At 44.5% G+C, this 18,253-nt stretch overlaps 1 protein-coding gene across 1 annotated transcript in view; it reads right to left on the bottom strand.

The window, feature by feature from the left end:
• The window catches only part of T265_07224 (hypothetical protein), a gene marked incomplete at both ends in the record, with an annotated part of 19,384 nt that extends 5,069 nt beyond the window's left edge, over nt 1–14,315 (bottom strand). Inside the window, 3 exons of the mRNA XM_009172689.1 lie at nt 12,686–13,079; nt 14,145–14,270; nt 14,301–14,315. Of these exons, the coding sequence (XP_009170953.1) occupies nt 12,686–13,079; nt 14,145–14,270; nt 14,301–14,315 (535 nt within the window). The remainder of the gene's footprint in view (nt 1–12,685; nt 13,080–14,144; nt 14,271–14,300) is intronic.
• Between the last annotated feature and the right edge of the window lie 3,938 nt (nt 14,316–18,253).

The raw sequence follows: 18,253 nt of genomic DNA, 5'->3' as shown, positions 1-18,253 counted from the left end.
GTCTTGGAAAACTTTTAGGAGAGCTGTTGGCACCGGTTGAGGGGAAATAGATGAGGTGAACGTGAATTATAGATATTTCTCAATGCAGGTATGGGGTGATGTATAGTTTGATGGATCGTGGGTTGATATGGAAGAACTAAGCTGATAAAAATACCCCAGTGAGATGACCACACGTCCGATCATTGTAAGTTCCCACGGTTTGTTGCAAAGTGGATAATATGAACAGTTTTTTCGTACAACTGACAAACGCATCTCTGAAAAACAGAGCGAGGAACTTGACAACCAACTATTTATGGATCTATATACATGTATATTTATATACGTGTATGCATTCAGATAATAAATAAACGAGAAGCAAATTATCTGATCGATCAAATACCTTGTTTTTTCACCTTGCCATGGCAACCAGAAATCATCACCAATAATCCGGTAGGCTGGTTCGTAATGCGGTCGTGGGCTGCCGATGAATTTTCAACAACCTTATGAGCAGTGCATTACGAATATACATGTTTCGCAATATCTCGAATATCCTACCGACTGAAACATGAGGCGGCCTGGTGCAGCACATTCAGTTGCCTGAGAACATCACAAACGAAAGATTCACAACTGGGTTCCACGTGAGTCTCCCGCAAAACCAAATTAGTTTGCAAATGAGTGTATTTCGCTAATTTCATACAATTTGATTTTAAATAGATATTAGGTTGACGCAAACTCGGGGGACTATGCCTACCTGATGAGCCCCAAGAAGGGCGAAACCGGTCGTGGGCTGTCGACGAATTCTTAGCAACCTCGAGTTTTCTGGAGGGTACTTTCTGGAATTATGCCTCGAAAAATACGGAGTCTTCCGACTAAAATGTTATCATTTCAGAAGCCAGTAAATTCGCGATCACATGATGTGGTTTCCGTGACTGAAGAATGAGTGGTGTCCTGTCTAAGTGAGACCTCGTCACCCTGCTGTTTAACCGCTCAAGCGTGAAATTCAACCACTGTCCTGAAGGTTGCTGGTCCAAAACTTTGAATTTTGTGAGATGTGCACTGCCGATGATCCTCAACAGAAATGAAACTGATGGATAGTGCTTCTCAAATTTTTTTGGCATTGGTGGACTTCTTTTAAAGAATGAAATCCATCACTGAACAAACGTGGCTGGAATTCATTGATCGAGCTGACCAGGTTCGGTGATTTAGTTCAAGAGCCACATTTCTGTGAACTTTAAGTGGAGTAAAACGATTTCGATCGGTGTTCAATGTGACTGGTCTCTCAGGCAAGAGGAATTTACAGTTGTCATGCGCAAAGGTTTAATGAGTGGAAATAAGTTCTGTTTGTTTTGTTCTATCGACGAAGCATCGAGGACCACGTTTTTTTGTCAAAAACTGCAAAATATGTTTGAATTAGTAAAGACGAATGTCAATAATATTGAGAACTTGTTATATCTGCTGAGTCGCCAATCTGTTGTATCTGGCTGCTGTCCTTGCTCCCGTACCTAGTGACGGAAAAAGAATCACTGATAAGGAACAAAACAGTTTTATTGAGAACAGGCGATTGCGAGAGCGTGGATGCAGAAATACAACGGCCTCAAGCTATCTTATTGGAGGGACACTGTCTGACCTGGGTCCAATGCTGCCTCGCACTGTCTGGCTTCCACACACGGTTGTCACGTGCTGCATATTGCGGGGTCGTCGTCTGTCTGGCCCTCATCTAGCGGAGTTGGGGGTCTCACTAGGTTTCGAGCATTCAGTGAGTACTTTCAGGGCTCTGACCTTCCTGGTGGAAATGAATGTAAACTCAACGAGGACGGAGTGAAGTCGTAAAAACCCAAGCAGTAAGAAGGTAGAACACATGAGAAATCAGCCGACGGAGTGTTGACATATCTTCTTACTCACAGGGTTACTGAACATTCTCAGGTAGCTGGCTGCACTCTTTTTGTGGCTCACCAAGTGGAAGAGGCCGCGAGTTTCCCAGACACTATGATTTACCTGAAATACCAAGTCGTGGGGAATCGGACAGGCAGGCCCACTCGCAAATTACATTGATGTTCATGAGATACTCGAATGAGTCTCCCGTTTATAATGTTCTTCAATGGATTGTGCTGCGCAGAGTGTCTGAAATATCGAATTATGCTTTTTTGACATAACACATGGGCTATGATACATTCCAAGGACAGGATAAACCTGTCTTACCCTGTCAGTTTTCGCGTACTGGATGGGCCTCAAGAAGGGCGAAAGTGTTCATAGACTGTCCAAGAGTTTTCAGCAGCCTTGTGAGTAGTATTTTCTGCCAGGAAAATATACTACGATTTCTAGAAGATCACAGTGGCTGAAACATGGGTCGTACTTTGTGCAATACACACTCAGTCGAATAGAATCACAAACGAGTGTTTGAATGGAGAGTTTGACTTGAAGGAAGTTTGAATTGAAGGAATGAGATAAACAAAAGGATGGGTTGGGGAGTGAGTTAGAGAAGAATAGTCCCAAATCAAGTTGGGTAGACCCGACGTGGTGATGGTCAGACAGAACAAGAAATGCGGCAAAGAAACGATTGTTCCGTGAAGCTCGAACACCAACCAGGGAGGAGACACAATTATACCATGTCTCTGTGGATCCGAAACTTGTTGATAGAGGGAAAAGGGGAGGAGAAGAACGTTATAAACCTGTATACTGGTGCAAAAACGATGAAAAATGAATAGAATCCATGTTGTGTGATGAAGGGATGATAAACACACAACCAGTAAACTACCAGTGTAACGGTGATACTACTGATGGGTGGGCACGCGAGTAGTATATGTTGGTCGTAGAATTTCGCTTTGTGTCTATTGAAAAAGGGAGATCTGTTGCGGAATTCGTGGAGCCACTTTGTAACATTTGCTTGGATTTGACCGACGAATGAGTGGAGTCAATAAATCTCCAGAAAAGTTCAAGAAGAAGATGGAGAAGATGGATGTCCAGTTTTTGTAAATAAGATGCAAATTAGAGTTTTGCCTCCATGTCCAACGGTCTGTAACCGGTCAGTTGGCATTTCCCGATTAAATAACCGGTTACAGACCATTGAACAGGGAAGCAAAACTCTAATCTGCATCTTAGTTACAAAAACTGGACACCGATCTTCTCCCGAATGAGTCTTCTTGAACTTTCCTGGAGATTCATTGACTCCAATTATTCGTCGGTCAAATCCAAGCAGATGTTACAAAGTGGCTCCACGAATTCCGCAACAGATCTGCCTTTTTCAGTAGACGCAAAGTGAAATTCTATGAACAACACATACTACTCGCGTGCCTACCCATCAGTAGTATCACCGTTACACCAGTATGACAGATACGGAGTTATCTTACGGTGGAGTAGGTAATCGTGAAAGGAAGAAGGCCTTCGCTGCCGAGTTATTTATTAGAAAAATGCCAACTGACCAGTTACAGACTATTGGACAGGAAAGCAAAACCCTCATTTGCATCTTATTTACAAAAACTAAACATCCGTCTTCTCTTCGAACGCGTCTTCCTGAACCTTCCTGGATATTCATTGACTGTTGCTCAAATCCAAGCAAATGCTACAAAGCGACTCCACAAATTCCGCAACAAATCTCCCTTTCAAGAGACGCAAAGCGAATTTACAAGAAAAAACACTACTCACGTGCCTTCCTCATCAGTAGTATAACCGTTACACCCGGAGTGAGTACCTTGTAGTAAGGCAAGAACCGACCTCCTGCAAGGGTGCAACTTTCCACTTCCTGTGCAAGACATTGCAGATGAAGACTGACGTCAGTCACTTAAAGGCGCATGGTCAACGATTCTAATTTAATTATGCTCAACCTAAATTGTTTAAATGGATATCTCATCCAGTAAGTACTGGCAATCTATACTGAAGCACTTTACATCTGTTTCATCCTCATTAGGAATCATGAGGGGGATGTGTTGATGACAGCCATAATGCAATTCAGAAGGTATATGCACTAATAAAAGTTTCTACTACAGTTGACGATGGTGGGTTGCAACACGTATAAAATAAATACAATGCAACATGGGAGCAAGTCAAAAGAGGAACTTATCGTCTGTGAGGGTTCCTTGGTGAAAGTCCGCGCGGCGAGAAAGTGTTTTCTCCGCAGTATGGGTGCTCCACGTGTTCCATAATTGTCCGTGGAGATCGATTGACCTCCTGCTCCCTGCGCGCGCGCGCCAGTCTGTGTTTGCTGACTGTGTTCGATTTCCCTATATGTGGGTCCGTTTGCGTGTACGTGGGTGTGTCAGCTACGCTCACTAGACGGTAAAAACAATCGATTTCCGATGAGTCACCTTTGTATGACGTGGTTTGTGGGTATGAAAAAGACAAGTCCCGTGATTCAGTGGGGGCTGCGAGCTGAGGAGTCAAGTATGTGGGTGACTAGGTAGCTACAGGTTCTCAAGAAACCAGTTTATAACCCATGACTTCTCGGCTGGTAGTAGCCGTTCGGCAACAAGCCGCACCCTGAAGTTTCCTGAGATATACACTACTATCTGGTCCCGTTGGACCTTGCAGCATAGATCAACTTCTCTTTGAAGGCTTCGAAAACTCCCCACGTTCTTGATAAATTGTTTTACCCATTGAAATAAAAAAATCCAACGGTTTGGTGGCAGACTTTTAGCATTCCCACTTTTCATGAGTTCACTAGACGAGTCGTTAAAAAATATCGGTGCAGTAAATTTCCCGGTGGTGATACAATCACCGTAACGCCCAGTATTATATGCTAACTGAGCCCGCCAAAAAAAGACAATGAGACACTGCGCTGCTGATTGCCGAAAATTGGGTTGAAATGTTTTGAATGGGAAACTAACTGTGGACACAAGTAATGAATGGTATTCATCTATCGTGCAGTTAAATTAGCTGAAAAACCAATCCATACTGCCTTTGCGGGTATCATAGTAAACGTTCTGCCTGAGAAAAACTGGGAGTAGACTGGATCTTGCAGTCAACTAGTGTATCCTACAATGCGAGACCTTCTGATGAACGTGACGGTCTACTACTGACTTCAGAAAACATTTGGATACACTAACTCTTCGGTGCTTCACCCGGTCGTGCGACGGTTGGCCTAACATAGAAGTTGAGGCTGCTTGCTTCACGTGATTGGTTGAGTTCATTGGTGCACAGGCTGCGGTATATTCCGAAGGTATATGCACTAATAAACGTTTTTACCATGGTTGACAGCGGTGGGTTACAACACGTATAAGAATAAATGCAATGCGGAATGTCAAAAGGGGAACTGTGAGAGTTCCTTGGTGAAAGTCCGGACGGCGGCAATGTGTTTTCTCCGCAGTATGGCCGCTACACGAGTTCCGTAATTGTCCGTGGACTTGTGGAGAGCGGTTGACTTCCTGCGCGCGCGCGATGTTTGCTGATGTGTTCGGTTTCCCTATATGTAGGTCCGTTTGCGTGTAAGTGGGTACGTCAGCACATTAGTTGTTGCTACGCTTGCTGGACGGTACAGATAGTATATGTCAGATGAGTAACCTTAATGTGACGTGGTTTGAGTGCAGAAAAAAAGAGTATCGTGATCCAGCCAGCGACTGTGAGCTGAACAGACAAGTATGTGGGTGAGGGGATAGCTACAAGTCTCACATCAATTCTTGCTAAACGTTTCATGTTCACCATTTTTGGTGACATCGTTTTCCCCGAGGTTTGCGATCATTTAAGTCCTCAGGTGTTTTCCGTATTACGATCTTGTTTGGACATGTGTATTTAACCTGCTCCCAGTTTGACTCTCCGTCTTTAAGAAGTTGCGGTCGATATTTTTTAAACTAGCCGGATAGGAATTCATCCTATTGACTAGGAGAGTGAAGTGTATTTAATTTTCAAATGCGGCCCTGCTTGTTTCGATTTGGTCCCATGGTCCGCTGTCACGTTCGTTGAAAGCTTGAGTGTCCATAATTTGGATACTGGTATAAACATTTGCGTTTAACCGCAACTGAGATGCGGAAGGCCGAACAAATCCATAGAACGGTAACAGATACCAGCTGATGACTCATTGTGCCTGCACAATATGAATAGATTGACCGCCTGTTTGATGACAATCACTCACGATAACTGCTAAACGGGCGGGAAAACAACCAGTACAGGCTTTCTAACAATTAACGACTGCCATTGTCTTTATAATCGTTTTAGATTGCTCGTGCAATCTGCCTAAATTACACAGCTTTTTTCCTAAAATTTCTGTTCGTTTCATATGGAACTTTACCAGACCTGTTCCGTCACCTAATCAGTCAGGTCCATTCAGCGACAACGCCGTTATCTGTAGGCGCAGGACGGAAAATCCGCACCACAAGCTAGCTATCTGATATGAGCAGAAGCAGAATTTATTGCCCAGTGGAATGCGATTTTTTTCTGTGAAAAAATGATGTATCGTGTTTGTGCACGCTATTACTAGAGAGCAAATATCGTGCTGTTCGTTCCTTGTTTAGTGGTCACGCACACCAAGGCAACTTAATGGAACCCCTTAGTTCGATTTATTTTTTCATGGATTATAACCAAGTGTGGGCAAATAAACCATTTCTTGTTAAGCTGGACAAATGTGGCTTACAAAATGTCACAGATTTGTCCGAGAATATAGAACCCAATTCATTTCTGATGTGACACTAATGTGCGTGGGATGGTCCATTATGATAGCATCAGTGAAGGACCCACGAATGCAGATTTCTCAACAGACTTATTGAAACCCCGTCTGTCATGAAAAAACTGTTTATTCTGAGTAATGGTGAGTGGGGGAAGGTACGGCAGAGTGGAGTAGAACTAAATTAGTGTGCAGATGAGTTCACAAGTTGAATTTCATGCAGCTTTGGTTCACGTAGAACTCAGGGACTGCACCTACGTGATGGGCTCCAGGAAAGCGAAACCGTTCGTGCCCTTTCCAAGAGTTTTCGGCAGTCTTATAAGTAGTATATGACGTGAAGAGACTCAATGAGGTTTCTGGTTATCTGACTTGATTGCAGTCGAACACAACGCTCCAGTCAAGTTCGCCCGGTTCATCATGGGCAAGACATATGAAGGCGAGCTTTAAACGTACGGTCAATTTCCCCAATGTGACCGTTACAGCCACTGCAGGTGGATGAATAAACCCAGTTCGGTTTCGACAGCATCTCTCTGTGTAAACAGTTTGCCATAACAGACCCAATTCCGCCTGGTCAGTTATGGTTCCTCCGACAGAATATGTTGTGAAACTCCCCTTATACCAAGAGACGAAGAAAATTCTGCCCCCTTTCTGTTGTTTTCTTTACTTTGACCCAAGGATGAAACTCGTTAAGGTGTAAAACGAGGTTTCAGAGTGATATTTCGCCCTTCTCTTTTGTACAGGCAAGAACACGAGCAGGTTTTGATGTTGTCCCCTTTTGGCTTTTCAGGCAACAGAATTTTTTATTTCTAAAGGAGATTTGAAACTGATATTTGGGTGATATTGTATTCAGATTTGATAATTTTTTAGTGGAGACTTGGTCCTGTAAGGGAAGCCAATCTAGGTTGAGAAAACAAGAAAACTCTGCATCACCCATATTCGATATCATTGTAAATGGGCATCTATAAGGAATACCGGAAACCTTCTTGGACCCTCAAACTTCACTACACGCTAATCAGACAACCTTGGATCAAAGTCAGCCTTGGATCAAGGTCAGGCAATGCCCCATGTTGTATATAGCGCGAGGCCGTTGTACATTTCACATTCACGCGCTTGTTCGCGATAAAACTGTTGTTTTCCTTGTCGGTGAATCTTTTCTCCGGTACCAGGCACTGGACTGAGGACATCAGTCAGATGTAACAGCATCTCACGGGACTCCAAGGTGTTTCGAACCTCTTAAACGTCTGGCTGTCAGCTTGAACACTGAGCTATGCGGCCACGAGTGGCTGACTGAGTGAATCCCACTCAGGACAAAACAGCTGTTCACTGTTGATTATCATAGACAGGCAGACTTCACGAAAGTGTCCTTCGGGCTTTGTTATCTTGCCATACTAAGGAAATTCAATGGAGTGGGTAGAGTTTTACATGTTTTTTTGAATAACTAACTGTATATTGTTATCACGCCCACACGGAATCTGACTGGCTACAATAAATTAAACACCGTAGGATGGTGTCTTACCAACAGGTTCGTATCTGACAAGGTTACCGTATATATTAAGTGGATAACGTGTCGCAGGTTTCCCCCACATGTCGAATACCTTTTCTCTCCTCCTGTTTACAACACTACTCATGAGTAAAGATGAGCTGGGTTTCTTTAATTACACCAGGCTGGGAGTTCATCTGACAACCAAAAACTCTGAGAAACAGTGGCAATTTTGAAAAGAAGACTGACCAGACCATAGAACGCAAGGTTCACAGAAAGTAAACGTGGAAATATCATTATATTCACTTTAATAGGTTTGTTCCGTTGCGACAAAAGCATAACCTAATTAGATACCTGCCTGAGTGAGCAATGAAGATATGCTCCCCCGACTGCTTAGATGAAGAACTAAAGTTCTTGTTACGCACATTCCTGCAGAACTACTATCCGGAAGGGTTCGTACTTAAGACCATGGAACCCGTTAAGCCCAAACCTACACAATGTTCTGTTGGGAAGAAGCCCGTATACATGAGACTTCCATTCAAAGGTTACTCGGTTGCTGAACTAATCATCAGAAGGCTTAGAAGCTATCTTGATACGATATAATTGGCCCCTAATCTATGTCTGAGCTTCAACTCCAGCCCCACCATCAAGTTCTGCTTGAAGGACAAATTGCCACGTTCTACCACCAGCTTTTCCGTGTACTCATTTGTATGCTCGTGCCGAGCGTCATACGTTCGTCGTACGACAAGGCATTTGTCGGACAGAATGTGAGAACACAATCCCGTATCTCTGAGTGGTAGTGGGAAGAAACCAGGCTCAAGCGCAATTGCAACACACTTGGCCGAAACCTGTCATATCATAGACAGGGAGCAAGCCTTCACCATCATATACCGGGTACCTCTGAACGGACCACGACTGGTACGATCCAGACTACTATCGATCGCAGAGGCGATAGGAATCCGACTGCTGGACCCACAACTTTGCATCCAAAAGAAACTTGTGCGACCTATGAACTTGAAATGGCCTACGAAACATCCGGTCCTGCAAGTCTGTCTGACATTGACGTCACTTACCTGATTCCGTGACCGATTGACCTACCCCTCATTCAACCCGCCTTCCTTTGATCTCTATTTCTCTAAAGTGTATGTGCCTCCGGTTTAAACCTTTTTCACGTGATTTCTGGTACCATATAAATTTGTGATGTCTTAGCCAAGAGGGAAGATCACAGAAAACAGGCTTTTTTCGCTACCTACTTCGTTCTCATGGATACAGATAGAACATTTTTCACAAACTCCCCTGCATTCTTGCAGAAGGACTCACGGTGCCTACTTCCACGTCATTTACGATCACACAGTCTGCCCCTGTGTCTTCCTACACTCAGCTGAGTTGGGGGAAGCTTGAGATCCGCTCCTGGTAGAGCTCATCATACGTTGGAATGTGAACTCTGAACATTGGAAATACGAGGAGACTTCAGGTGTGTTACGCAATCATCTGCCCAAGTATGACAATTCATTCGGGCGTTGCTTGGTCTGTCGGACTGGTTTTATCACGCTTACCTCGTAATCCAGATGTTCACTTAACTCCTTGGTCCAAAATGATCGCTAAGACGAGAAAGGGTTCGCTCAAATTTCAAATCTCGCAACTACTTGCAAGTAGTACAATCAAGGTGTTTGATCACCACTACAAGTTAGGATGAATTACGCATCCAAACGGATGAGCTGTTTCCCCCTAGGTAAATTGTTTTGGTCAACAACCAACTGTTTGGTGTTTCTTAACAATTCGTTTGACATTGTGTCTCTGCTTCTTGTGAAATGAAGCATAGCAAGGGGAAGTCAAACTTTCACTGAGGCGGAACATCGGAGTGAACTAGAAGTCATTCCAATCAACCGTTTATTTCGTCTGCACCAATTTTCGGGACTTTAAAAGAAGTTTACAATTACCCTTGCTCCATTGAACACATAGATTCAGAGAGTCGCGCAGGCACACTCGCTGTCAAAATTCCGACATCACAAATAGCCTTGTAACCATTTGGGAACTACTGCCCATCCGTTTCGGTAACATATTCTTTTGTTTTACTTTTTTTTCAACTTCAGGCTAATGTACAGTTGAGCACGCTTTTTCCCAAAGAAACCGCTTGATTCTATTCATGTGTTTTCCGTTTCATTAATAAGCGCCCCCTTAGTTGAGAGTTCTTACCCGAAATCTCCTAATTAGCACGTCGAGAATCGGTTCAGAATCCCGACGTTGAGCCGTAAGGTCTGCATTGATTGATTGGACTCGTTCGTTGCCGAAGAATTAAACGGTAATTTGGAAGGAACCGATTATGTCCATGACTCGTTGGATCAGCTGGAAAAGTTGTACGTACTCAGTTGGGGCTTAGAGACTAGAACCAGGCCCTGAGTTTTTCAAAGTGTGTCACTGAAAGACATACATACATAACATGAGACAACGATTGTCAAAGACATGAGGACGTCTCAGTTCCACTGCTCGAACAGGCCAAGTATCAAAGACATACAACAGAACAGCCCACACCGTAGGCTGATATACCTGTTCCTTGAGATTCAGGGATACACCGCTTTGACGCCATACGTGTCTCAAATTAGCAAGCGCGACCTCAGCCTTGCAGGTTCGTGAATTGACCTTATCCGTCACACTATAACCATAACTAATACAACTTCCAAGATACGTAAAAACCTCCACAACTTCCAGTACCATTAAGTGGCGTGTTCAGTGGCTGCATGTCCAAGAACATGACCTTACACCTTGTGGTTGCAAAGTGCATACCAAAGGACGGGATGCCTTTGGTCAGTTCGTCCAAGAACTATTGCGCCTTTTCCTCCTCTTCGAAGACGAGAACGCGACCTGAGCCTTGCACACTCGTGCACTGATCTCATCTGTCGCACTACAGTCGGAACTAATGCAGCTTCCGAGGTACGTAAAACTAGCAGGAAGGTCAGATTCCTGAAAGCAACCACTGAATGCCCGCAATCTATCTAGACCCTCAACTCCGCTAGATGCCGACCAGAAGGACAACGCCCCCTCAATACGCAGCGACTGACAGCCTTGTATCAAAGCCAGACAGTGCGGGACAGCGTTGGACCAAGGTCAGACCGTGCCCCTCCAATAAGGTAGCTAGAGGCCGTTGTCTTTCCGCACTTACGCTTGTTCTCGCACCCGCTTATTCGCAATAAAGCTGTCGATGAGTCTTGTCGATGAGTCTTTTTTCCGGCACTGCAGGGGATTTCTTTTTAGAATCTCCATAGCTGATCGTTTACACATGGAAAAAATCCACTAGGTTAGTGATCGCTTTCAGTCGATGAGGGCGGGCAATTTTTACACATCACTAGTTAGTTATTCGTGGGAAAGCCCGGTCAATAACTTGCCAGTGACGTCGACAACAACGAAGCACGGGAAGTGCTTAGGATTCATCAGACCGGAAGGTCCGTGGTTCGAACCTGACATCTACCTCTTGACTTCCCCTGTCTAGGCTTGGGCAACCTGACAGTATCCCAGCCCTCGTGCTTCCTTCGAGTAGCATGACAGCTAGGCGCCGGAGAAGGGTGTTACAGCTGAACGATTTGTTTTCTTTTTGTCGTCGTGGTAAGACACAACTCGCATGACAATGATGTATGCGCGTCCAGATTAGGAAAAGGGGACAAACACATTGGAGGAAAACAGTTTTCATGACAGTTCATCCATTCACAACTAGACGCGTCTGTACACACACACACACACACACACACACACACATACCATCAGCTTCGCGCTTTGCCTAGTCTCACTGTCATCGGAATAACAGATTACGAGATGAGAAAATTTCATATAGTTTCGTCATTGACAATCTCGAAATAGTCCGTCTACATTTGGAAGCTAGTGGACTGACGACAAACGAAACGCAATTGGGTTCTCCGTTCCGTTTGAGGAAGTAGGATTTATAATCATGCGGTGTTTGGCGTTACTTCAAAGGAAGTTAGCAGATTGCTGGGAGAGTTGGCAGTTCCATTCACATTAGCCAAGCTGAACTAGGCACTTTGGTTGCAGGCGTTTTGTCACGAATCCAGATGACAGCATCAGTGTTTAGTGAGTTGGTTAATCCTTTTAGTGAGTCGGTGTGTAGGCGTTGAGCAGGGCGTCGATCTTACCCCTAATGATTCTTGCCGGTGTGCGGGATTGCTTCTGCTTAAGACCGGTGCCCTTTTGTTTGATGGTTGCTAAGTCTCTGGTCGGTATCCGGACAACCATCCATCTACTCAGAGGCTAAACTCAGCGTCAACACGATATATCAGGTATGGGTACTGCACTGCTCAAGGTCTACACATGGGCGCACTTCGACGCACCGCTAACTCACAAAGCCCCCCACCCCCCGGTTGGTGACCGGCCGTTTGACACCAGATTTCCCAGATAAATGAACAGAACAGCAACCGCAACGAAGTCTGATATTCCAGTGTGCAGGGGAACGCGAGAACACGTCGAGCACCCACTCCAAGTGTGGCATTCGAATAAAGGCGAGTTCACATCATGCACACTACGATGCGCATCGCAATTTTGAACCTGTCTATTGATTTCATGCTTGAGTGACCACAATAAATAGCCAGTCTATCCCTTATAGTATGAATGAACTAAGTATCCGTACTCACTCTCGTTTGAACAGTCCTTGTCTTGCCCGGCGCTACGGTTCTGCAGAATCCACCCACAAGATAACGAGAATGGTACCCGAATTTCAGTCTTATTAGAGCTAATCAGCAGTACATATTCCTGATCGTGTAAAAGTTTCAACTTCGAATATTTAAAATGTGAGGAGAGCGTGTTACCACTACACCAGCACCGCATGCTTTCTACACCTTTATTTTCACATCCAAGAGGCTTCGGGCACCCGCCGCGCTGAGTGACTGCATCATCATCATCATTATCATCATCATCATCGTCATCATTATCATCAACACCATCATCATCGTCATCATCATCATGATCGTCGTTGTCATCATCATCATCATCACCATCATCGTCATCCTCCTCATATTCCTCAGTCAACTATAAGAACCGCATACTTGTCGGACAGTAGTTGTAGCTGCCACAGTTTCCTTCACCGATGATGTGTGACTACGCGTCGGATGCAGGAGCCGACAAATTGATGAGCAAATCCGTCAGTGATCTTTTAAATAAGGGGACCGAGAAGCGGACTATGCTCTGAAGGCAATAGCTTGAATGCACAAGCGCCACTAAGGGCACGAGTCTCTAGCCATTGATGTGGCCCGTTTCGGGGTCCCCATCCAGGACTGAAAAGTTCCGAAAAGCGGATCAGTCGATCGAGACAACCAGGACCGTTACTGGATCATCTTTCAAGGCATCGAGCAAACCAATCGCATTGTGAACGTTCGTCTGTTTACATATGACAATTCAAGCGCGCCAAGCGCATTTTGGACGTGCTCGTATGTCCTGAGTTCCACACCCGGTCCATTAAGGGCAAAACTCGAGTCCACTGCCTTCCCTTTTGGTGTGGACTCACTTGGTTGATTGCAACAGGACACGATGAGGAATTTTCAAGCGAAATTGATACACGTGTCACTTAAGTGTGTCTGTCATAACCATCGTTTCTTATAGAGTTGCTACCGTTACTATACAATAGCCCACTATTTGGACGCTGCGGGAGCTCAAGAAGTTCAACTGGTGAACAGATATCACTCAACTAAAATCAGGATGGAGTAATCAATAGAAAGTATTGATTGATAGTGCAATGAGGACACATGATTAAGCGATAAGCCCGCGTGCATCTCATTGGCCACTTTAGGATATCGACGTAAGTCCTGCAAACCGTCACTGTGACTAACATTTTTATTCATCCACCCCCAACTAACAACCCTCATGAAATTGTAGTCGGTACAGTCGCTTTAGTCCCTTCAGTTTTAAGCTAACCACTAAAGCAGAATCTTTCCAGTTTTGTGTTCTATCACACGTCTTCCACCTTTAGTCTTTTATCAACCCAACCGGAGGATGTTCTACGCTTCTTTCAGCAAACTGTGATCAGTACGGTCTGTCCTCTCGCTAAAAGCTCACCCGGTTTTTACAACGCCAACAACACTTATGTACAGCACTTACGCAGCGCTTGCCATTGTATCCGTGACAGTCGATAACTCTCATTAACTTGCTACAAAATCCCACCTGAACACGGGTTGGTGGACGGGAGAGTATGTAAGCGAGCTCACTAGAAGATATTGATCTGTTCTAATTGCAAGCAAAACCAGTGCAACTGACCTCTATTCCAGACATTCAAACTGATGAAGTCCGTGTGATAAGGTGCACTGAGTTTTACTGAGTTTTCTGCTGAAAAGACTAACACCTGGAGAAGTTATCGCATTTCTGTTGGAATTCGGCACTGAGTAAGGCGTTGTCCTGACACCGTGTCAACCAATCCCACCTTAGTCAGGGCGTAGGGAATCCCTCCTGTCATTACTCAACATTTATTTGTGTTATACGTATGTAAATGAATTCACGCGCTGTGGAATGAATGAAGTCGATCGTTTTTGGCGAACAGTATCGCTGTCTTCCTCATGTGTAGGAGATGTTAAGACGTCGAGACAAGTTATTTTGGAGGTGTCACGTAGGTGCCTTACACACCGGGGCGAGATGGCTCAAGTGGTTACAGCGCGAATTTACTGACCTGAAGGTCTGTGGTTCGAACCTGACCTCTGTCTCTCGACTTCCCCTATCTAGGCTTGGGCAACCTGGCAGGACCCCAGCCCTCGTGCTTCTTTCGGGTAGCAGCTAGGCACCGGAAGGGAGTTACAGCTGAGAGATTTTTTTGCCTTACACATCAGTGAGTTATCTGGATCCCTGTTTTCCTTGTGGCCATGTTCTGTTCAGGTACGACCTACCCACTCCAAAGACTATCGTATGTCTCCGGTGAGAGCTGAACGTTACATGATACGTTTCGAGACCCGCGCCAAAGGGATTTACTTAAAGTGTTCTGACAAAACCTTTGTAACACGGTACATCACCGACAGGTCGGAAGCACTCCCAAGTGACTCAACTACTGAAGTGCACATACGTGGAAACGTTTGTGGGGCGGTGGATGGCTCAGCCACCAAGTTTTGTTTGATTCCGACCTTTAGTCTCATTCAAACTGTCTGACGCAAAAATAAACGGAGTAATGGGCAAAATTCAAAAGGTTCATTCCCGAGATGCAGTGAAGATCGATCGGCCGGAGCTTAGCCAAAGGTTCAACGCACCCAGAGACAGCGATGTGAGAATTCGTTTTTTGTGAGTCCTCAAGCAGCACAAAATTTTTGAAAATTTGCATATTGTTTAATTCAATTGATAATTTGCGTGTAGTTGCCAAGGTGATATATAAACGCACTCACGTAAACTTTGGTTACCTGGCTGCAGATTCTTGCTTAACTTATCAGTCTTCATAATGTGTGCAGAACAGTCTTCCCAGTATTGTCCATCAATATTCAATTTAACAGCGGGTCATAGAAACCAAATTTTTCACTGTTAAATTGAGCTCTGGAGGTCTCATTGCACATAAGATGAATAGAAGTTCCAACCCTGATGAGGGATTCGAACCACCAACCTTTCGCCTGAAGGATGGATGTCCTGCCAACTGAGCGATCGAGAACACTCGTTCTCCGTTACGTTTATGCACGTGAACCTTCTAACAGTTTTGCAGTTTCATCTGACAATAAAAGGAGTTTCATTTTGAAACTTTCAATGTGAGCGCAGATATCAAAGATATGGATCATGTGATCTATTCCGAAGAACTTGCTTTAACAGGCACTGCAGTCGTTGTGACACGATCAGACAAGTTCAGCTGCCTATTCTGTTTAAACACCGTCCCGGCTTTGTGGCACGATGAAGACCAGCGCGCAACCACGAGGCCCTTAGGCGGCACCCTGTTACTTTTTTTCCTTTTTAGCACGTGATCACGACAATAAACTCCTGTTTCAAAAATTCTATGTTTAAGTGCTGAAGTGTGTTTTTTTTTCTGGTAGCGTATCACTCACATCTGATTTGTGTTTCGGACCTGCGTTCTGCGTTTTCCCGTACGGAAGCCCCGATAGCTTCAAGTGATAAGCAGTCATCCACATCACGTGACCTGGATATCGATTATTCATACCATAGGCTGGTCTACACTTGGGCATTTGTGGCCATTCAAAAACACCTGACCGGCTGGCTAAGCAATCCTCAAAGGACGAGAGTTTTTGTAGTAATTTGACTGAGATTCTAGAAGGAGAGATCCTTGCGGACAAAGAACTATTCCACTCGCATCCTGTTCCATTTCAATGTTACTGATTGATAGGATTGCACCCAGGGGGTGTGGCTGTGTTTAGCAGAGAACGCGAAACTACTTTGTCTGGTTGAGAGCATCCAATGTACAGACTCGTTGCTGCGGTTTACTGTTAAATATAATCGCAATGAATCATAATTTCTTTCATCCAGGCAATATGGAACAGTCAACAACCGAAACGAACAAACTATTGGCCTTCTGTTTCACTAAAAGTTTTGCGTGAATAAAATATTCGTAGGATGGAATAAACGAAATGCTTGGTTTATAGAATCTCAGAGCAGTTTAGGAACTTCTTCGTTCCTATTAGCGAGAAAACCACAGGAAACTATGAATGACATTGTTAGCGTGGAAACCAAGGTCCCTTTTTTCACTCGGTTTTGGCTATATCGGAGCTCAAAAGCAATGTACATCCCAGTTTTCTTTGGGATTCAAGTTCCGGATAACTGATAGGTTGCTCAGACCTGCTTGGTCACCACATGCTTGAGGTTTGCTAGTTTTGGTTAGTTCCAGTGCTGCCGATTTGTGGCGTCAATCCACCTGTCGCGGAACATTTCACTCAGTTAGCCTCAAGGTGGCCCGACACCCGACAGGTGGGTCATGCGATCTACACAGCTAGGCGGTCACTCTTGATTACAAACAGAACTCGGTTTGCTAAGGGAACGTTTGATGAGGAAGTATGGTGATGCGGTGCTCTGTTTCTCCGCTCTCTTGTTCATTTCCGATTGCCTCCAAACTTGAAAAAAGATGACGTGCATCACTCAAAATTCACCCGTCAAATGTATGAACTTTCTCGTCCTGGCTACGATCGTTTGGCCGCTGGGTACAATGACTGCCTGAGACAAACACGCGCCTGAGTGCGTTCACCTGTCCTACTCAACAGGTGGTGATCGAAGTGACTGCATGTCATCTGCACATTCATAGTGTTGCCACGTCTGATTGCGGACGAGATCTTAGGCAAAAATAACCGAAAATGCTCTACATTCAAACATGTTTTCATGCACCTATAAATACCTAGCGGTCATACAGTTACCTAGGTAAGGAAGTTGTTCATACCTCCAGTGCGTACGTATTTTGCGTGTGGGTAGTTAGAAATGAGAGGCCTCTGTGTTTCAGAGACAGGTTAGCAACCAAACATTCGTAGTGGAAAACATCGTCTTGCTGAACACATTTTGATGTGGGATGCCGAAAATTCCCATTTAGTCAATGAAACCATAATCATTGGTAAACATGGGGCTTGAGGAAGTTTTCTATTCAAGTTACACAGTTCAAAACACCTGAACTTTTGAATAAATACGGGGTAAAATAAAGCGATCGAAACGAGAAACAAAGAAATATGTCTGTGAGGGTAATGTGATGAAATATTGGTAGCTCGAGTGAGTTTATTGGTTGTTGATCAGATGGCTGTTGATCTGTTCGCCGAGCTTGGCAATTGGCTTGCAAACGTTTCGTCACCACGCGAGGAGACATCATCAGTGCGCACTTGGGTGAGTACTTCTTCCTTGCCTGCGCGAAAAATGGACAAAGTCACCAGTAGGCTGTCCACAGTTGATGGAGGCTACACTCAATATGGGCAAAGTTTTCGACAACCACATAAGCGGTTCTGGATGACAGTCCTTGAGAAAAGATCTCACTGTGCGCGCTTTCAACACTGATGTGTCAGGCAGCAGGACTGGATTCATCGATTATGAAACTCAGTATTTCTTATATAATACGACATCCATCAGGGAAACTGTAACAGTTTCAAAACTAAACTCAAGCTATCCTGCAAACATAAACGTGACTCAGTTGAGTCTGTTGGAAATTGGTCACGTGAGACCGGTCGTGCCTCTATTTCAAATGTGTCTCACGGCAAGAACATGATGTTAACAGTGGATATAACCTTGGACAGTTCTCAATCTCAAACTCGGATACTATAGCGGGG

The sequence above is a fragment of the Opisthorchis viverrini genome (genome assembly GCF_000715545.1).
Source record: "Opisthorchis viverrini unplaced genomic scaffold opera_v5_164, whole genome shotgun sequence".
Lineage (NCBI taxonomy): Eukaryota > Metazoa > Platyhelminthes > Trematoda > Opisthorchiida > Opisthorchiidae > Opisthorchis > Opisthorchis viverrini.
The sequence above is the reverse complement of the archived record's forward strand: the minus strand, read 5'-3'. Positions and strand labels throughout refer to the sequence as shown.